Source organism: Lactuca virosa, chromosome 4 (assembly GCF_052849685.1).
Source record: "Lactuca virosa cultivar CGN04683 chromosome 4, Lactuca_virosa_CGN04683_v6, whole genome shotgun sequence".
Classification (NCBI taxonomy): Eukaryota; Viridiplantae; Streptophyta; class Magnoliopsida; order Asterales; family Asteraceae; genus Lactuca; species Lactuca virosa.
In genome coordinates, this window is record NC_136429.1 from 513,890,814 (window position 1) to 513,907,764 (window position 16,951).

A 16,951-nucleotide genomic window follows, 5' to 3' on the forward strand; every position below is an offset into this window, starting at 1 on the left:
CAAGGAATGCTTAGTTTTCCTTTCCAGCCAAAGTGGGAAAGTTGCAGGTAGCCACCCACCTTCACCCCCTTTTACATGGTTTGACATCCCTGCCAAACATATTAACCCATGCCCAAGCTCTGATATTATTTGTAACATCTCCAAATGGTATGTATTATAATATTGTCCCTTTAGGGCATCCCGACACGGAAACTTCCGAGTGGGTCACTCATCCCAGTATTGATCTTGCTCGAGCACACTTAACCTTAGAGTTCTTATGGAATGTGTTGCCCTCACGACCTTAAAACACAATGTGATAGAGAATATATCTACGCCCTTGAAAGGAATGCTTAGTTCTCCTTGCTAGTTGATATGGGTCAGGTGCAAGTAGCCACTACCTTAAGTTGTAATGTCCCTTTTTTTCATTTAACTATATAGAAAAATGGTTCAAAAATAATATGAATAATTATATAATTGAAGCAAAACTTTTAAGGTTGGATATGTAAATTAAATAAATTTAAAGAGATTAATTAATAATTAATAATAAATAAATAACAATAATAAAAGTAAAAGGAATAAATATTATAAAAATATTTAGAAATAATTATTTAGCATATAAAGGGTTCTAGAACTTAATTTTTTAAGGTGTTTGATCATATGTACTTTTTTGCCAAAGTGAAAAGTGTAGTGGCTGAAGTGTAAAATGAGGGATAAATCTCATGGACCATTATGTAATAGAGGGTGCAACCTATTACCCAATGGTGAAAAACGCTATCCCATTGAATAGGTGATCTGATTATTTAAGCTTGATGGAGAGGGGTGCTACTTTTTAACCAAAATTTCATAGAAAGGGTGGTGCAATGTGGTCGTTGGCTGGAAAACTCATCGGAACGGTCGCCGAAGAAGGAAGGAAGTGGTGGAAGAGAGATGTTCTTGTTTGGAAACGTTAGAGTTGGGTAAAATTTCTTCTTTCAGAGTTCTTCTTCTATTTTCTATCTTGAAATCACAACACACAACCACAACATACTACCACCATCGACGATGGTGGTGGCCGTTGGTAAACGCCACCTCACTACCATGTGTGGTAGTAAGGTCTTGAATGATATCATTTCCAGGGCAAATTTCTAGAATCACCATTTTCTTCTTCTTGTTAGTTTCATCAATGGTGTGAAAAAGTGTTGCTACCTTATGACAACTATTTCACCACCATGTCACCGCCATTTTCATGGTGGATGGTTGGTTTTGCTATTCTCAATCCTTTTATATGGTTATTAATCACTTAATGGGTTTGGATTGAAGACCAAAGCCATGAACCCCTTCTTATGAGCTTCAAGTGAAGAAATGGAATTGGTATGCGATTTTCACTTAAGCTCCTAACCCATTAAGATGATTCTTTTATACATATAAAAAACATTGTTAGTGATTGAATTTCACTTAATTGAATGGATATGAGCTTATTAATTAAGTAATTAATAAGTGAGACAAAAAGAGGACTTAATCTTTGTATTATCGTGATTTTAGGAATTTTTCCCCTATATTTGAAAAATCATATAAAATCATTGGAATGTCCAAACAGTATGAAATTAAGGTCCTTGGAAAGGTATGGATGTCTAGTTTCATTCATCAAAAGGGTTGATATGGATTTAAATAAAATTTTAATGTTTTTGCATCTAGTGTAGACTGGTCAGAAAAACTCACTAAGCAGATTAGTCTTTTTGTAAAAATTATAATTAAATCTGGGTAATTCCAAATTGCATGAGGTTGTAGACTAGAATTAGGTATGAATGTCTAGTTTCTTTCCTAAAATGATCCATAGCCTGATTACATTCCCAAGTTCAATGGAATTATAATTCTATGAAGAGTGGCCCGGGAAGATAGGTGTTTGCAATAGTCATCTTTCAAAATGTGTAGTCAATTATACAGAATTCCAATTGGCATAAGGTATTGGATTGATTTTAGAGGAACGGGTCGAGTTTAAGATATAGTTTTTACTAAGAATGATCATCAATATTCTTGGTTGTTGGTGACCATGTTTATAGGTTGGTCTGTATTGTTGACCAATTTTTATAGTAAACATGTAAAAGTCATAAGATAATGTAGAAAAATCATTAGAATGCGTATTTTATATCCTCGGAGATCTAGGAAAGTATTATATAATAATAGGTAATAATATTGCAAAAATAATGGGTTAATAGAGGTTAATTAGTCCACGAACGGATTGTTGTAACAATACATAAGTTAAAATTAAGTATAATATGAAGTATTATTATGTGAAACATAAAACTTGATCTAAACAGAGGTTATTTGTAATGCCCGAATTTTCATAGTAGGTACATCCCAAAAGTTCTTCATTTATATAATAAGAAAACATTTTTGTTTACATTTGCACAATGGAATACAAGGGCTTATCACCAGGAATCGTGCTTGCATCCATTAAGGATAACCAATAACTCATCATAAATATAATACAACCCTTTGATATACTTCGTCTAAACTAAATACATACCTCGTTATACATTTATATAATAACACCACTTTCATCCTCTGGTTTGTATGTCAACTGTGACATGATACATATTTTACAATAGTATAATAACTTTCACCACAATAATATACAATTTATTAATATCATTATTATATGTCTATAGAGATGTTTGTTGTTTTCATTTGCATACTATGTATCACCACATGAACCCCTTACCTATCCTTTTATATTTGTGCGCCTTTTATCATAATTCTCCTTAATAATCCTAGTAAGATTAACCTCAATATGCACTTCGAACATATTTGTCCACAACAAATATCAGGTTGTTAAAGACCATCCTACAAACGAAAAATATATCGATTGCTAATGCAATCACCAAGATTTAAAAATAATCATAAAGGTGATATTACTATTCATTCTCCGCCTCCATTTAGTCTCATTGATAGTATTTCATTTATTTTCAGTTGCAACTCCTAATTCTTTTTCAGTTAGTAGTATTCCACCTAATACTAATTATCATCAACCCTAGCTCTTTGCTTATTTACAATGAATAGTACTTCCCCTACTATTAGTCATAGTTTTAGCTAACATTATTCAATCACCTAAAAATTTACAACATTTTATCTTCCAAACTGTCGCGTCTACTTAATGAACTACATCCTAACACCCGATGGGTGTTATTACCAACGTTGCCATTATAAGGCTCACCATCACAACATATACAATCCCAAAACACTTGTTATGTTTCTCTCTTACTCATTAAGTTAAACCATAAAATTTCTTTATGTAGTAAATTACACCTTTTTAAATTTTTACTACTCAACACATCCTATTCAACATATCCGACTATTATCAAATACTCGTTATGACTCAACCTATATGCCCCGAGTATATAACACGTAATTGTTGGATAAGGTGTCTAAGTCCATAACTTACTTGGTATATACTTGACCCGACCCGGCATGGTCCATTTGGGTTGCACTTCACCCGAACTATTTATATGGATAATATTATGAGAAGAGTATATTTGCGGCCTATTAATATATTATAAGTTATAATATATTAATATGAAGTTGTATTATTTAATTAGTATTGATCTTAAATTAATTATGAATTAATTTAGTGATCAAAAGGTGACTAATTAAATAATGGGTTATTATATTTATATGGTGTGGGCTAACACTCATTAGGAAATGGGCTAAGCTTAAATGGGAGTCCATGGATGATCCATGTAGCTTTTAACCCATGGATCCTTGGAATAGGAAAGGACATGGGTTATTAGGGTTTGCATGGTTCATAACCCTAATCATCTACACTATATAAAGAGGCTTTTGGTGCTTGAAAAGGCACTATGTGTGTGTGCATAAGAGTGGCCGATTTCTAGAGTGTTTGTGTACCCTCTCATAAGTTTTCCAAGTTTGTGGTGATTTGTGATTTCCATTTGAGGCATTCATATTATTGGTGCTTGGCTCTCAAACTCCTAAGGAATCAACTCACTAACAAAGGTATGTAATTCTTCTAGTATATTTTATGTTTAAAAGTACCCCATGCATGCTAGATAAGTTATGAACCTTGGAAAATTATTTTGCATGTATTTTAGACAAACATAGATCCAAGGTTTCTAGGGTTGCATGAACACCTTAGGAGTGTTAGTTTGCTCAAAACCCAACAGTGGTATCAGAGCCTAGGCTTGTTTGTTTGATACTTGATGCAAAAGAGTGTAAAAATCGAATTTTTGAGCTGTCTGCACAGGGGACTCGACGAGTCCAAGTGAAACTTTAACCAACTCGGCGAGTCAGTTCGTGCACTCGACGAGTTGGCCATGCAGAATGCAGAATTTCGATTTGTGCTGCTGGAAATGGACTAGAAACATTACCCTAAATTGTTTTGTTGTTATAAAACTTATTTTAGATGGTGTAATGGTTGTTCTAATCCATTTACAATGGCTAATATCAAAATTCCATGTTTATATGTGTTCATATGTTCTTGAAATTTTGATATGATGTTCATGTTCTTATGAATTATTGTTAGATCATAGGAATTATTTGCTAAATTGTTTATTAATTAATTCTTGATCATTTATGTGTTTTAATGGAGTCCATAATTTGTCCTCAAGTTATGGATTTCCAAAGGTCACTTTCTTTTATGCACATTTAAAACACATAAGTTACATGAAAATGAATAGTCTTCATTTTTATGAACCATAATTCATAAGTTATGAAATGAAAAGTTTTGAATAGTTTCAAAACTTGTCCTCAAGTTTTGGAATTTGTAAAGTTACACACACTTTAATATACTTTAATTCCAACCCTTAGAGTTTTAAAAGTTAAAATTCAACCCTTATACTATTTATAACATTAATGGTTAATTATTATATATATGTATAAGATTAAGTCGTTTTACCTTTAGTAGGCCTCATTCACGAAGCCGGTCTATAAGGGGGGGTATAAGGTTGTTGCCTATAAAATGGCAGCTTAATGGGTGTCCATTCTCACCCACCGCTTCCTTGATCGGTGGAGGGTCGTTAGCCGAACGGGTAGGACAATGACTTTAAATTCTCATTAAAAGTATAATGAATATTATAAAGTAACTAAATATTTTTATAAATACCGAATCTTAGTTACTTTAGGAAAATGTGAATATGATGCTAACCCATGAAATTCACACTTTGTACCTTACCACGTCGTTGGTGGAGCGTGTGTGGTTAACCGGCACACTAACATGGACTAGTAAGGATCACGAAGGGTGACTTAATGTTTGTCATAGAGCGGTGGAGCGCGTGTGGTTAACCGGCACATTGATTAGGTGATAATATTAAGGGTACCAAGTGAATTTGCATGGTTATTCACACCTTGTTTTGTGATCCTCGGCATCCCAGTCACAAAACTTGAAGGGCACAATCGAGATTGAAACATGCCATTGAAAAGTTCAATGAATCTCAAAAGAATCTAGGAATTTCAAAACCAATTAAACCTAATAATTCATTTCGTTTTCATGGTGGAAATTGGTGAATCGTCATTCACCTACCTTCAAATATGTTATAGCTTAGATTACGGCATCCCGCTTCTAAGTTATAATATATTGTGTTGGATCCTAGCCTTAATATTACATTTGGGTGTCTTATTAAGGATTCGATATATCTAATCTAAAATTGTTTTCTTCTTTTCAGATGTCTTCCAACAACAATGCTTCGAGCTCTAACCCTACTGGCTCTTTCTCTCTCATGAACCTTTGTGGGAGGGTCATCTTCGATGGTTCCAACTTCATGGATTGGATCCGGAACATCAGGATGGTTACTCGTTACGAGGACAAGGAATATGTCCTCGATAAGGAGCTAAAGGAGCTTGATGAGTTCACTGCTACTCCTGAGGAGGTCGCTGAGTATCAGGCACATGAGAGAGATGCCACCAAGGTGGCATGCATCATGATGGCCACCATGACAGCTGAACTCCAAAAGTCCTATGAGGACTATTACCCTTTTGAGATGCATCAGGATATGATGGAAAGGTACCATCAGAGTGCTCGTCAAGAGCGGTATGAAATAATCTCCTCCATGATCACTACCCGTATGAAGGATAGCGAACCAATCACGGGCCACATGCAGAAAATGCAAAGGTATGTGGACCGTCTAATGAAACTGAATGTGAACTTCCCAGAGGAGTTGGAAATTGATATCATTTTGCACTCCTTACCCTCGTGTTATGATCAATTTCGTATTACATACCACATGAACAAGGAGGAAGTTACACTCAGTAAGCTTCAAGGACTTCTGAAGACCGCCGAAAGTGGTCTTAAAGGTAAGTCGGTTGCTAATCCTACTCCTACTACTACCCCTGTTTTGGCTATCGGGCAAGGCAAAGGGAAGAAGAGGAAGCACCCTTCGAAGGGTACCAAGGGAAAGTCTCTTGAAGGCTCCTCATCTGGAACCAAAAGTGGTTCTATCACTCCTTCTGCCATCCCTAAGGATGCTGAATGCTTCTACTGTCATAATAAGGGGCACTGGAAGCAAAACTGCCCAAAGTACTTGCAGGATGTCAAGGATGGGAAAGTGACACCATCCCATGCAGGTATTTACACTATATTGTCTAATAACTCACCATATTCTAACTCTTGGGTGCTTGATACAGGATGTGGTATTCACATATCTTCTGATTTGTAGGGCCTAAGAAGAAGTGAGGATGTGGAGCATGGGAAGATAAACTTAATCATGGGGAATAGGAAGATTTCACTTGTTACCAAGATTGGAGTTTATACTTTGTTGCTAGATAGTGGGTTAAAGTTAGATTTGAATAAATGTGTGTACTCGTCAGAAATGGCGAGGAATATTATTTCCTTTCATGCTTTGTATAAACAAGGTTTTACCTTTTCTTTTGATAATGAAGTTGGTAGTATTAATGTTTTCTTTAATAATGTTCTTTATTTTAAAGCATTACCTTGTGATGATGTGTATGAAGCTGTATCGGTTGTAGATAATTTAGGAAATAATTTATTGTGTATTGATTCTTCTACTAGCTTGGATAAAACACCTTTGTGGCATTGACATCTTGGACATGTAAGCAAGAAACGCATAGGCCAGCTCCAAAAGGATGGAGTCTTAGAGTCGTTCGACCTTAAGTCGGATGATAGTTGTGAATCTTGTCTACTTGGAAAAATGACAAAATCACCCTTCACTGGTTCTTGTGCGAGGGGTGAGGGTTTGTTGGACCTTATACATACTGATGTAGGTGGACCATTCAAAACCGCCACAAGGGATGCTAATCGCTATTATGTGACTTTTATTGATGATTTCAGTAGATATGGTTATGTCTACTTAATTAAACATAAGTCAGAAACTTTTGAAAAGTTTAAAGAGTTTAAATAGGAAGTAGAAAATCAATTGGGCAGGAACATTAAGATGCTTCGATCCGATCGAGGTGGTGAGTATCTTAGCACTGTGTTCATCAACTATCTTAAGGAGTGTGGGATTTTCTCACAATTGACACCTCCCAGGACACCTCAGCTGAATGGTGTGGCTGAGAGGCGTAATCGAACCTTGTTGGACATGGTTCGCTCTATGATGAGTCGAGCTTTGCTACCAATCTCTTTTTGGGGGTATGCCTTAGAGACTGCCGCCCACATCCTTAATCTAGTCCCTACAAAGAAGGTTGCCAAAACACCTCATGAGATGTGGACTGGGAAAGTTCCCAATTTGGACCACATCAAGATTTAGGGTTGCGAGGCTTTCGTGAGGCACGAGACTCATGATAAGCTCGAACCTCGAAGTGAAAGGTGTATTTTCATCGGCTACCCATAAAAATCCTTTGGTTACCTCTTCTACAGACCCAGTGAGAATGTGGTCTTTGTGGCTAGGAGAGGGGTCTTTCGAGAGAGAGAATTTATAAGCCAAGGAGACAGTGGGAGGCAAATTGACCTTGAAGAAATTCAAGAGTCAATTGGTGAAGGAACCTCAGACACTAGCAATCAACCTGAGGAGGAAATTCATGTTGATCCGACTGGCGTATCTGTACCTCCGAGGCGTTCCACAAGGGTTAGGAACTCACCTGAGTTTTATTATGGATTTCATATTACTACGGAAGGTCATACATTTATCAGTGATAGTACACTGGTAAATCTGGATGAACCTAACAGTGTTAAGGAAGCCATGGCAGGCCCGGAGTCTGCTAAATGGAAGGAGGCTATGGACAGCGAGATACAGTCCATGTATGACAATCAAGTTTGGAACTTGGTTGACAATGCACCAGGCCGTAAGACAGTCGGGTGCAAATGGTTCTTCAAGAAGAAGACCGGCATGGATGGGAAGGTGAACACTTATAAAGCGCGACTAGGCACGAAGGGTTTTTCTCAGACTCAGGGTATTGATTATGATGAAACCTTTTCACCAGTAGCGAAAATTAAGTCTATTAGGGTTATGCTAGCCATTGCTGCATTTCATGATTATGAAATATGGCAAATGGATGTCAAAACCGCTTTTCTTAACGGAAAGCTGGCTGAGGATGTTTACATGAATCATCCAGAGGGTTTTGTCAGTGCAGAGTACCCCAATAGAGTGTGCAAGCTTGATAAATCCATTTATGGATTGAAACAAGCATCTCGAAGCTGGAATCTTTGTTTCGATGAGAAGGTCAAAGAGTTTGGTTTCTCGAGAAGTGAAGATGAGTCTTGCGTGTATGTCAGAGCTAGTGGGAGCATAGTTAGTTTTTTGGTGTTGTATGTAGATGACATACTACTCATAGGAAATGACATCCCAACCTTGCAGGAGGTTAAATCCTGGCTTGGGAAGTGCTTTTCTATGAAGGACCTTGGAGAAGCTGCCTATATCCTAGGGATAAGGATATTAAGAGAAAGGAGTAAAGGACTAATTGGACTTAGTCAGAGTACCTACTTAGATAAAGTGTTGAAAAGGTTCAACATGCAGAATTCCAAGAAAGGAGAATTACCAATCCAAAGCAATGCCAAACTGAGCAAGGGTCAGAGCCCGAGTACAGAAGCTGAGATGAGTCGGTTACCTTATGCTTCCGCTGTTGGCTCGATCATGTATGCTATGACTTGTACCCGTCCTGATGTGGCCTTCGCTTTGAGCATGGTCAGTAGATATCAGGGGAACCATGGCAAGGCTCATTGGACTGCGGTAAAGAATATTCTCAAGTTCCTGCGGAGGACTAAGGATTGGATCCTTACCCTTGGTGGGAGTGATGACTTGAGAGTAGTAGGGTATAGTGATGCTAGTTTTCAGACTGACAGGGATAACTTCCGCTCTCAGTCGGGCTGGGTCTTTACCCTAAATGGAGGGGCAATCACTTGGAAGAGTTCCAAACAGGAGACGGTAGCTGATTCGACTTGTGAATCAGAGTACATAGCAGCGAGTGAAGCGGCAAAGTAGGCGATATGGCTGAAGAACTTCATCGGAGACCTTGGAGTTGTACCAGCTATTAAGGAGCCTATGGAGATTTTCTGTGACAGCAATAGTGCGGTTGCCTTAGCCAAGGACCCAAGAGATCATGGCAGATCCCGACACATTGACATAAAATATTACTTCATAAGACACAATATAGAAGAAGGACTCCTCGTGGAAAAGAGGGTATCGTCGGATGAGAACCCTGCAGACCCCCTTACAAAGGGACCGACGAGGGTTAGGCATTTGCAGCATGCGAGTCGTATCAGGCTGAGGGACGATATTAGTTTTACAGATTAGATAGTTATTTCTGAAACTTGTAAAATGTAATCGACATTTGATGATGAATAAAAGTTGTGATTTATTTATGAGTAAGGTGTTGCTATCATTGTCAATTATTTACTATTGTTTCAGCTTTGCATGTTTTGACTTCCAGAATAATAAATTTATTCAAATTCTCCACAGTCGGTCATATGTCGGAAGTAGGTATGAATCAACACTGTCATGAATTGGGATTGTAGATGACTAAAGGTGTTTAGCCATAGCAATGGTTGCTACAACATTCATGAGTGCTCATAAGTTATGAGTATTGGAATAAACCCACGCTCACTTGTATCACTTCATGGAATTTATCTCGAGTGATCGTGAGACGGTAATATCATATAAGTCTTCAAACCTAGAGATATGAGTTGTTACCTATGAGTTGGTTGTGCATTGATTGCATGAAAACACATCAGTAACTTGATGTTATAAAACGTGCCTTTGTGTACAATTCAACAAGTAGTAGAACAATCATATGAGTCGAAGTTTATCTGTTCCTTCTTGGATTAGAAGCGATATCTGGGCCCCTCGATGATTTTGTTTTGACCTATGTATCAGGCCCGGTCAGAACTAAATTGATGTGTTCGATTAAGTTCTTTGTCAAACAAATCGGAAATCGGGAAACAAACTGCTGGACAATAAGTAAGACATTGTTCCATGTATTTGTTCGGCTGATATCATGAGAGCAGAGGATTATATGATCATTTATCTAAAATGGCGCTTCATAGTTCAACTCTAGTTTTCGAGAGCTACGATTGCCGGTTGGTTCCTGAAGCTATATAGGCAAATACAGTTATCAGACTTATCCAAGTGGGAGACTGTTGGATAAGGTGTCTAAGTCCATAACTTATTTGGTATATACTTGACCCGACCCGGCATGGTCCATTTGGGTTGCACATCACCCGAACTATTTATATGGATAATATTATGAGAAGAGTATATTTGCGGCCTATTAATATATTATAAGTTATAATATATTAATATGAAATTGTATTATTTAATTAGTATTGATCTTAAATTAATTATGAATTAATTTAGTGATCAAAAGGTGACTAATTAAATAATGGGCTATTATATTTATATGGTGTGGGCTAACACTCATTAGGAAATGGGCTAAGCTTAAATGGGAGTCCATGGATGATCCATGGAGCTTTTAACCCATGGATCCTTGGAATAGGAAAGGACATGGGTTATTAGGGTTTGCATGGTTCATAACCCTAATCATCTACACTATATAAAGAGGCTTTTGGTGTTTGAAAAGACACTATGTGTGTGTGCATAAGAGTGGCCGATTTCTAGAGTGTTTGTGTACTCTCTCATAAGTTTTCCAAGTTTGTGGTGATTTGTGATTTCCATTTGAGACATTCACATTATTGGTGTTTGGCTCTCAAACTCCTAAGGAATCAACTCACTAACAAAGGTATGTAATTCTTCTAGTATACTTTATGTATAAAAGTACCTCATGCATGCTAGATAAGTTATGAACCTTGGAAAATTATTTTGAATGTATTTTAGACAAACATAGATCCAAGGTTTCTAGGGTTGCATGAACACCTTAAGAGTGTTAGTTTGCTCAAAACCCAACAGTAATTCACCCTACACTTTCTTATACATATATAGATCATTTATATGTATTGTCTTATATCACCATTAACTCTCCCAATAATCACCAATGTGAACTTGCACTAGATAGGTATTGTCTTATAACACCAGTAAGACTTACCCATAATCATTAATGATTACAACTTACCTCTTTGGATATACACCATCCAAATTCATACATCAACACATATTTATAGCATATTTATATCTGAAGTTATACACATATATACTTACTAACATACTACCTTATATTACAAGGTACATAATTACTACACCACACTCCACGGCAAATACTCCCAACTACTACTTGGTACTCAATTTATGTCTTACTCAAATTCCATGAGTATATAATATATGGCTCACACCATTTCCAAATAAATACCCATAATCGCTGTATTGGATATTAATATAAATATTTCACCAAATATTAATATATGTTGCCCCCTGCATTGAGTATTGCATCAATAATTCATCAACTACAAATATCCGTTGCCATCTGCATTAGATATTACATCAAAAAGTCAGCAATAATTATATGTTGCCACCTGCATTGGATATATCACCGATAAATCACCAATAAATATTCGTTGCCATATGCATTGGATATCAATCGACAGTCGATCTATCGTACATCTACCTATAGATCTAACTGTCTATTAACTCCATTTATCCAAAAAAACTATTCATTGGCCTAATATTAGACACAATTGTCTTTTACACAAAGTTGCATGAATTTCACACGGTTAATTTAAATGACTGGGTATTAACATCTAACAACATTTCAGTGATCAAAAGTCACCTAACTCACCAAATCTTGCCTCTTACATCATACATAACTCTTGTATGCATTAAAAACAATGAAATCTCCCTATCGTAAATCTTTTGAAAATGAGCGTCACGATCTTATCCATCAAATTTTAGCATGGTACATCACAGACGCACCACGAATAAACTCCAATCATGTCGTGTTCTTCGCATTTGTCTATAACGTCATACTTTACTAGCGTGTCGTTCGTTACTATAGACACTTCATGTGCAAGAAAGTACATTGCTATTTTATTCACTCTGATGTTGTGCCACGTAAACCGCTATAGATTCGGTCTTTCACAAAAAATTGACAAATATCTCCACAACTCTCCATGTATTAACGTCTCCGCAAACTTGGAAATTCTCCAACAATTCTTATTTGTATAATGTACCAATAGAACTATATTATTAATGGAATTCTCACAATACTCCGACGAAGAACCAAAATACTCCTTTGGTCGTAATAAATTTCCAACTCTATAATTCTACATAACTCCTAAGTATCGTAACTCAAAATCTCACATTTATCGTAATACTCCACACAACAACATATTTCATAGGGAATTAAAATATAAATATATATCATCACATTCCCTAACATGTCTAATAGTTGACTAAGTTATGTCCATAAAATCTAGTCAATTAATAGTTTCTACTTTCGGTTTAATTTTAATAATCTACAACAAGATACCTAAATCATATAACCATGGCTTTGATACGAACTTGTAACACCCAAATTTTCGTACTAGTTACAACCCAAAAAATCTACATTTATGTCATTATAAGAATTTTGGTGTACACTAGAACATTGGAATACAGGGAGTTTTCACCAGGAATCATATGTGAATTGAAGTACACGATCCGAGATGGATGCTACTACAACCTAACCTGCAACACACCAAAAAAATAAAACATTGGATGCTACTACAACCTAATCCAGAGTCTCAGTGAATAAAAATACAATAACATAATAACATCTAGCTTCATATATAAATCAATTTATCACCTATCATATACTACATCAATGTACTACTTAAATTACTCTGATTGGTTATTGTGTTATGACTCCTTACGAGACCTACTAATATTATTTCTATACCAAAGGTTATTGCCTTATAAATCCTTTACGGCTAACCAATAATTTATCATAAATATAGTACACCCCTTGGGTATAATTTGTCTAAAGTAAATACACACCTCAGTGTACATTTATATAGTGACACCACATTCATCATCTGGTTTATATGTCAACTCTTCACCTGATACTTCTATCTCAGTAGTACAATAATATTCACCATAATAAGATACAATTTACTAATAACACAATATAAATCCATGCATTGTGCAAAAAAACACATATACACAATATCATGTGTTATAAATAAAGTTACTCACCTGGCTAGTGAGTAAGGTTAACTCCTGTTTTGTTCTCCGACTTTTGCTTCCTCTTAGTTAACCATTTTAACAACACCTAAGCCCGATCGACAACCCATACCCTCATGTTCTAACATTGACACTCTTATGATAATTTAATACCAATCTATCCAGTTTCTCTTCCGAGTTTAGGTTCCAAGACCCCTAAAATGTACAACACAACCTCGTTTATTGTCACACCCCCAAACCGAAATTGCGGAAACATTCGGGGGTGGGGGACGTCATGTATAATATCACAACAATTGTATCATAGTAATCAAAGTAAACACAACCATTACATTGATTAAGTAAAATATTTACATCTGTTTGATTCATATTTATATACATCAAAAGTAACAAAAGTAAAAGACGTGACTCTATACGCTCCGTCTTGTCAAAATCTATGTGAGGCACCTGTCTACTAATTTCCTGAGAATACAAGCAGTTTTGAAAGAGTATCAGCATAAAGCTGGTGAGTTCATAAGCATGTTTTGTAAGGAAAATATGTTAATGAATCAATGAAAATATTTGTATGTTCCCAAGAAAATCCATTATTTTCTAACATGTGTATTTTTGTTACTGAATCTCATAATGTATTATTTCATATGTCTAGTTACCATTGAATGTGTTGTGCATTGTTGTTTTGAATGGGAAATCCCCTTTTACAAGGAAAAAAACCATGGCTATCACCAGTATGTATAGTAAGTTCGGAAAGCTCTGAAAACTCTAATATGTATAGTAGTTCTATTACTTTATAATAAAACTAATTGAAGTAATTACCATTCATACATTAATCATATATTCTTAGTACCAAATTTATGAGTTGTTATAACCATAATTGACCATTGAATTGCTTGAACGACGTTCTTCAGGTGTCGGAATCGAAATGACTTTGTCACCTAGGTCTGCTGGCCTAACTATATCTAACAGTTATGGTGTGGGATTGTCAATCCCGTATAGATCTATACACAAACTCACGTTCTCCCGCAAGGAGACTCAGGTTATAATCTCAGGACTTTTGTTAGTACTTAAGTAAGTACGCGAAGAATGCTCACTCATAAAATGCTATACTAACGATTAGCTATAGAATAAAATGAATCCCTTGAATTTAACTAGCTGAGTATATGTCTCATAAACTATACTCTATATAGCTTATATATTTGATCACATTGAATCTATGTTTGTACATTGATAAGATAATTGTTCCATAAACTATACCTATTATAGTTTATATGTCCGTTAATGTATTCCATTCATGTTTTACACTGAAAACACTATGATTATGTTGAAAACTTCCCTTATGCTCAACATAATACAAAAGGATAAAATACCTAAATATTTTATAAAAGTATGGAAACTTGTAAGGCTGTATCAATTTTAAGTGTATTAAAATCCTTTTTGTATAATTTCACAAGATCAATGGTATTTGGCTTGTATTCCCCCTGAAAACGTTAAAACAGTAAAGAAATAGGGGTATGAACTCACCTGATTGTGAGTGACTTGGATGAATAACAAGAACAAGATGCTTGGTATGCTAAGTGAAGTCCCAAGCACAGTACGGTCCTATTAAGCACATATTAACATGTATAGGCCTATAATTAGTGTCTAAAACCACTAACAGGCATAGGAAACACCCTTAGGATGTAGGAAACACCCTTAGGATGTAGGAAACACTTATAATGAAGTGTTAGAGCCAAGAATGGGGGACAAGAAGGAGTTCACGGCCAAACCACCATGGGTTCACAGCCCAAGATGTGTTCACGGCCCATGAACACATGAAGGGTTTACAGCCCAAGTTGTGTTCACGACCCAAGAACATATGAATACTTGAAGGGTTTACGACCCATTTATGAAGGGTTCACGGCCCTATGAAGAGTTCACGGCCGTGAACACTTGAAGATCATGAAGATGGTGATGAAAGTGATGAATCAATGGATGAATATGAAGCATTTTACATGGAGAAGATGAATAACAAGTGAAAAGGGATGGATTACTTACGTTTGTGGGGTGAAAAAGATCTTTTGTTGGATGAGTCTTGAGGAGTTTTCGGCCAAGGAGAGAAGAAATGAGGATGAATGAAGGAAAACATATATATATATATATATATATATATATATATATATATATATATATATATATATATATATATATATATATATATATATATATGGGGAGGGGTTCACGAACCAACATGGGTTCACGGCCGTGAACCTAGTTTGAGCGCCGTGAACACCCTTTGAAGGGTTTTCTGGTTCGATTCCATTCCTCTAATCCCAAGCTAACACTTCTCAATATCCAACCCTTAAGTGTATTAGGCTTAAAGACTCTCAAACTAACCCCGAACACAATAAAGCGATATCAGAAACAATTCTGACTTTCATTGATTGTGTTTGATTTATAGATGAAGATTTCGGGGTGTCACATTTATATACATGAGAAAAATGAGGAAGTGCATTATAACCCTCTAAGGGTGCACTGTGTCAAAGGAGCAGTCTCGAATTTCCACGCGTCTCAACTACTCACCACTTGTCCTCTCCCATTTTCCATGTGTCTTGATCTCACAAAATGTGTCCACCACCTAGACACCTCAACATGTCACGGCACCTAACTCACACACTATAATCTGATAATTGACTTCTATTGACAATGATTTTGACCTTGACCCGTATTTGACCTGACACATAACGTCTATACAAGAGCGTGTCGTACCTTTTCAGAAATAGTAACGTACTTATAATTAGCCATTTTCTCCTTCTACTAAACAACTAAACACCAATATACCTTCTATACACACCTTTAAGCCAAATTATGCTTGATTTCTCTTACATGTTTTATAAACTTGTTGCACCTTTCAAAATAATTCCTATCCTGAAAAACGGGTATTACAAGTTCTCCCCTCCCCCCTTTACAAGATTCTGTCCTTAGAATCACCTTTAGTGAATAAGACATTCTCATTTAAAACTTTATAAAGAGTTATTAAATCATGATCAAACCTCAATTATATTCAAAGTGAGTAATGATCTTTCCACTTAGACTTTTAACAACATGACTAATGTCACACCCCAAAACCAAGAACGGCGGAAACGTTCAGGGGCGGAGTATTTTAATCCCATTGTATTTATAGTATGTATATCTTTTATGGGTTGATATACTCAATTCACTATAAACAATGCTCTGATACGAATCTGTCACACCCGAAAACCATGAACGGCGGAAATGTTCTGGGGTGGAGGACGTCATGTACAGTATCACAACAATGAATAGTAGTAAACAAGCAACAACATCATCCATTGCATTAATAATATAATTGTAATACAAGTGTGTTCTGTCAAGTTAAATAGACACCAAAATATAAATCAAAATGAGAGATGAGTCTTGAACGAGCTCCATCTTCTCTAAACCTTGCATCGGTACCTGTCTACTGGTGACCTGAGGATACAAGTTATTTTGAA

General features: G+C 36.1%; 1 protein-coding gene across 2 annotated transcripts; it reads left to right on the top strand.

The window, feature by feature from the left end:
• Nucleotides 1-777: 777 nt before the first annotated feature.
• Nucleotides 778-6,736, top strand: LOC145169491 (uncharacterized). Of its 2 annotated transcripts, XM_079088042.1 has the most exons (3): nt 778-935; nt 5,634-6,531; nt 6,624-6,736. In XM_079088042.1, the coding sequence occupies exons 2-3, from the start codon at nt 5,634-5,636 to the stop codon at nt 6,638-6,640; spliced, it is 915 nt and encodes a 304-aa protein (XP_078944168.1). In that variant the 5' UTR covers nt 778-935; the 3' UTR covers nt 6,641-6,736. The 2 variants fall into 2 exon arrangements, with proteins under 2 accessions (XP_078944168.1, XP_078944169.1); XM_079088043.1 differs by lacking the exon at nt 778-935 and having other exon boundaries at nt 5,427-6,531.
• Nucleotides 6,737-16,951: the final 10,215 nt, after the last annotated feature.

What these genes read in the sequence shown, in the direction of transcription:
- LOC145169491 (XM_079088042.1), top strand. Translation starts at nt 5,634, where the DNA reads ATGTCTTCCAACAACAATGCTTCGAGCTCTAACCCTACTGGCTCTTTC.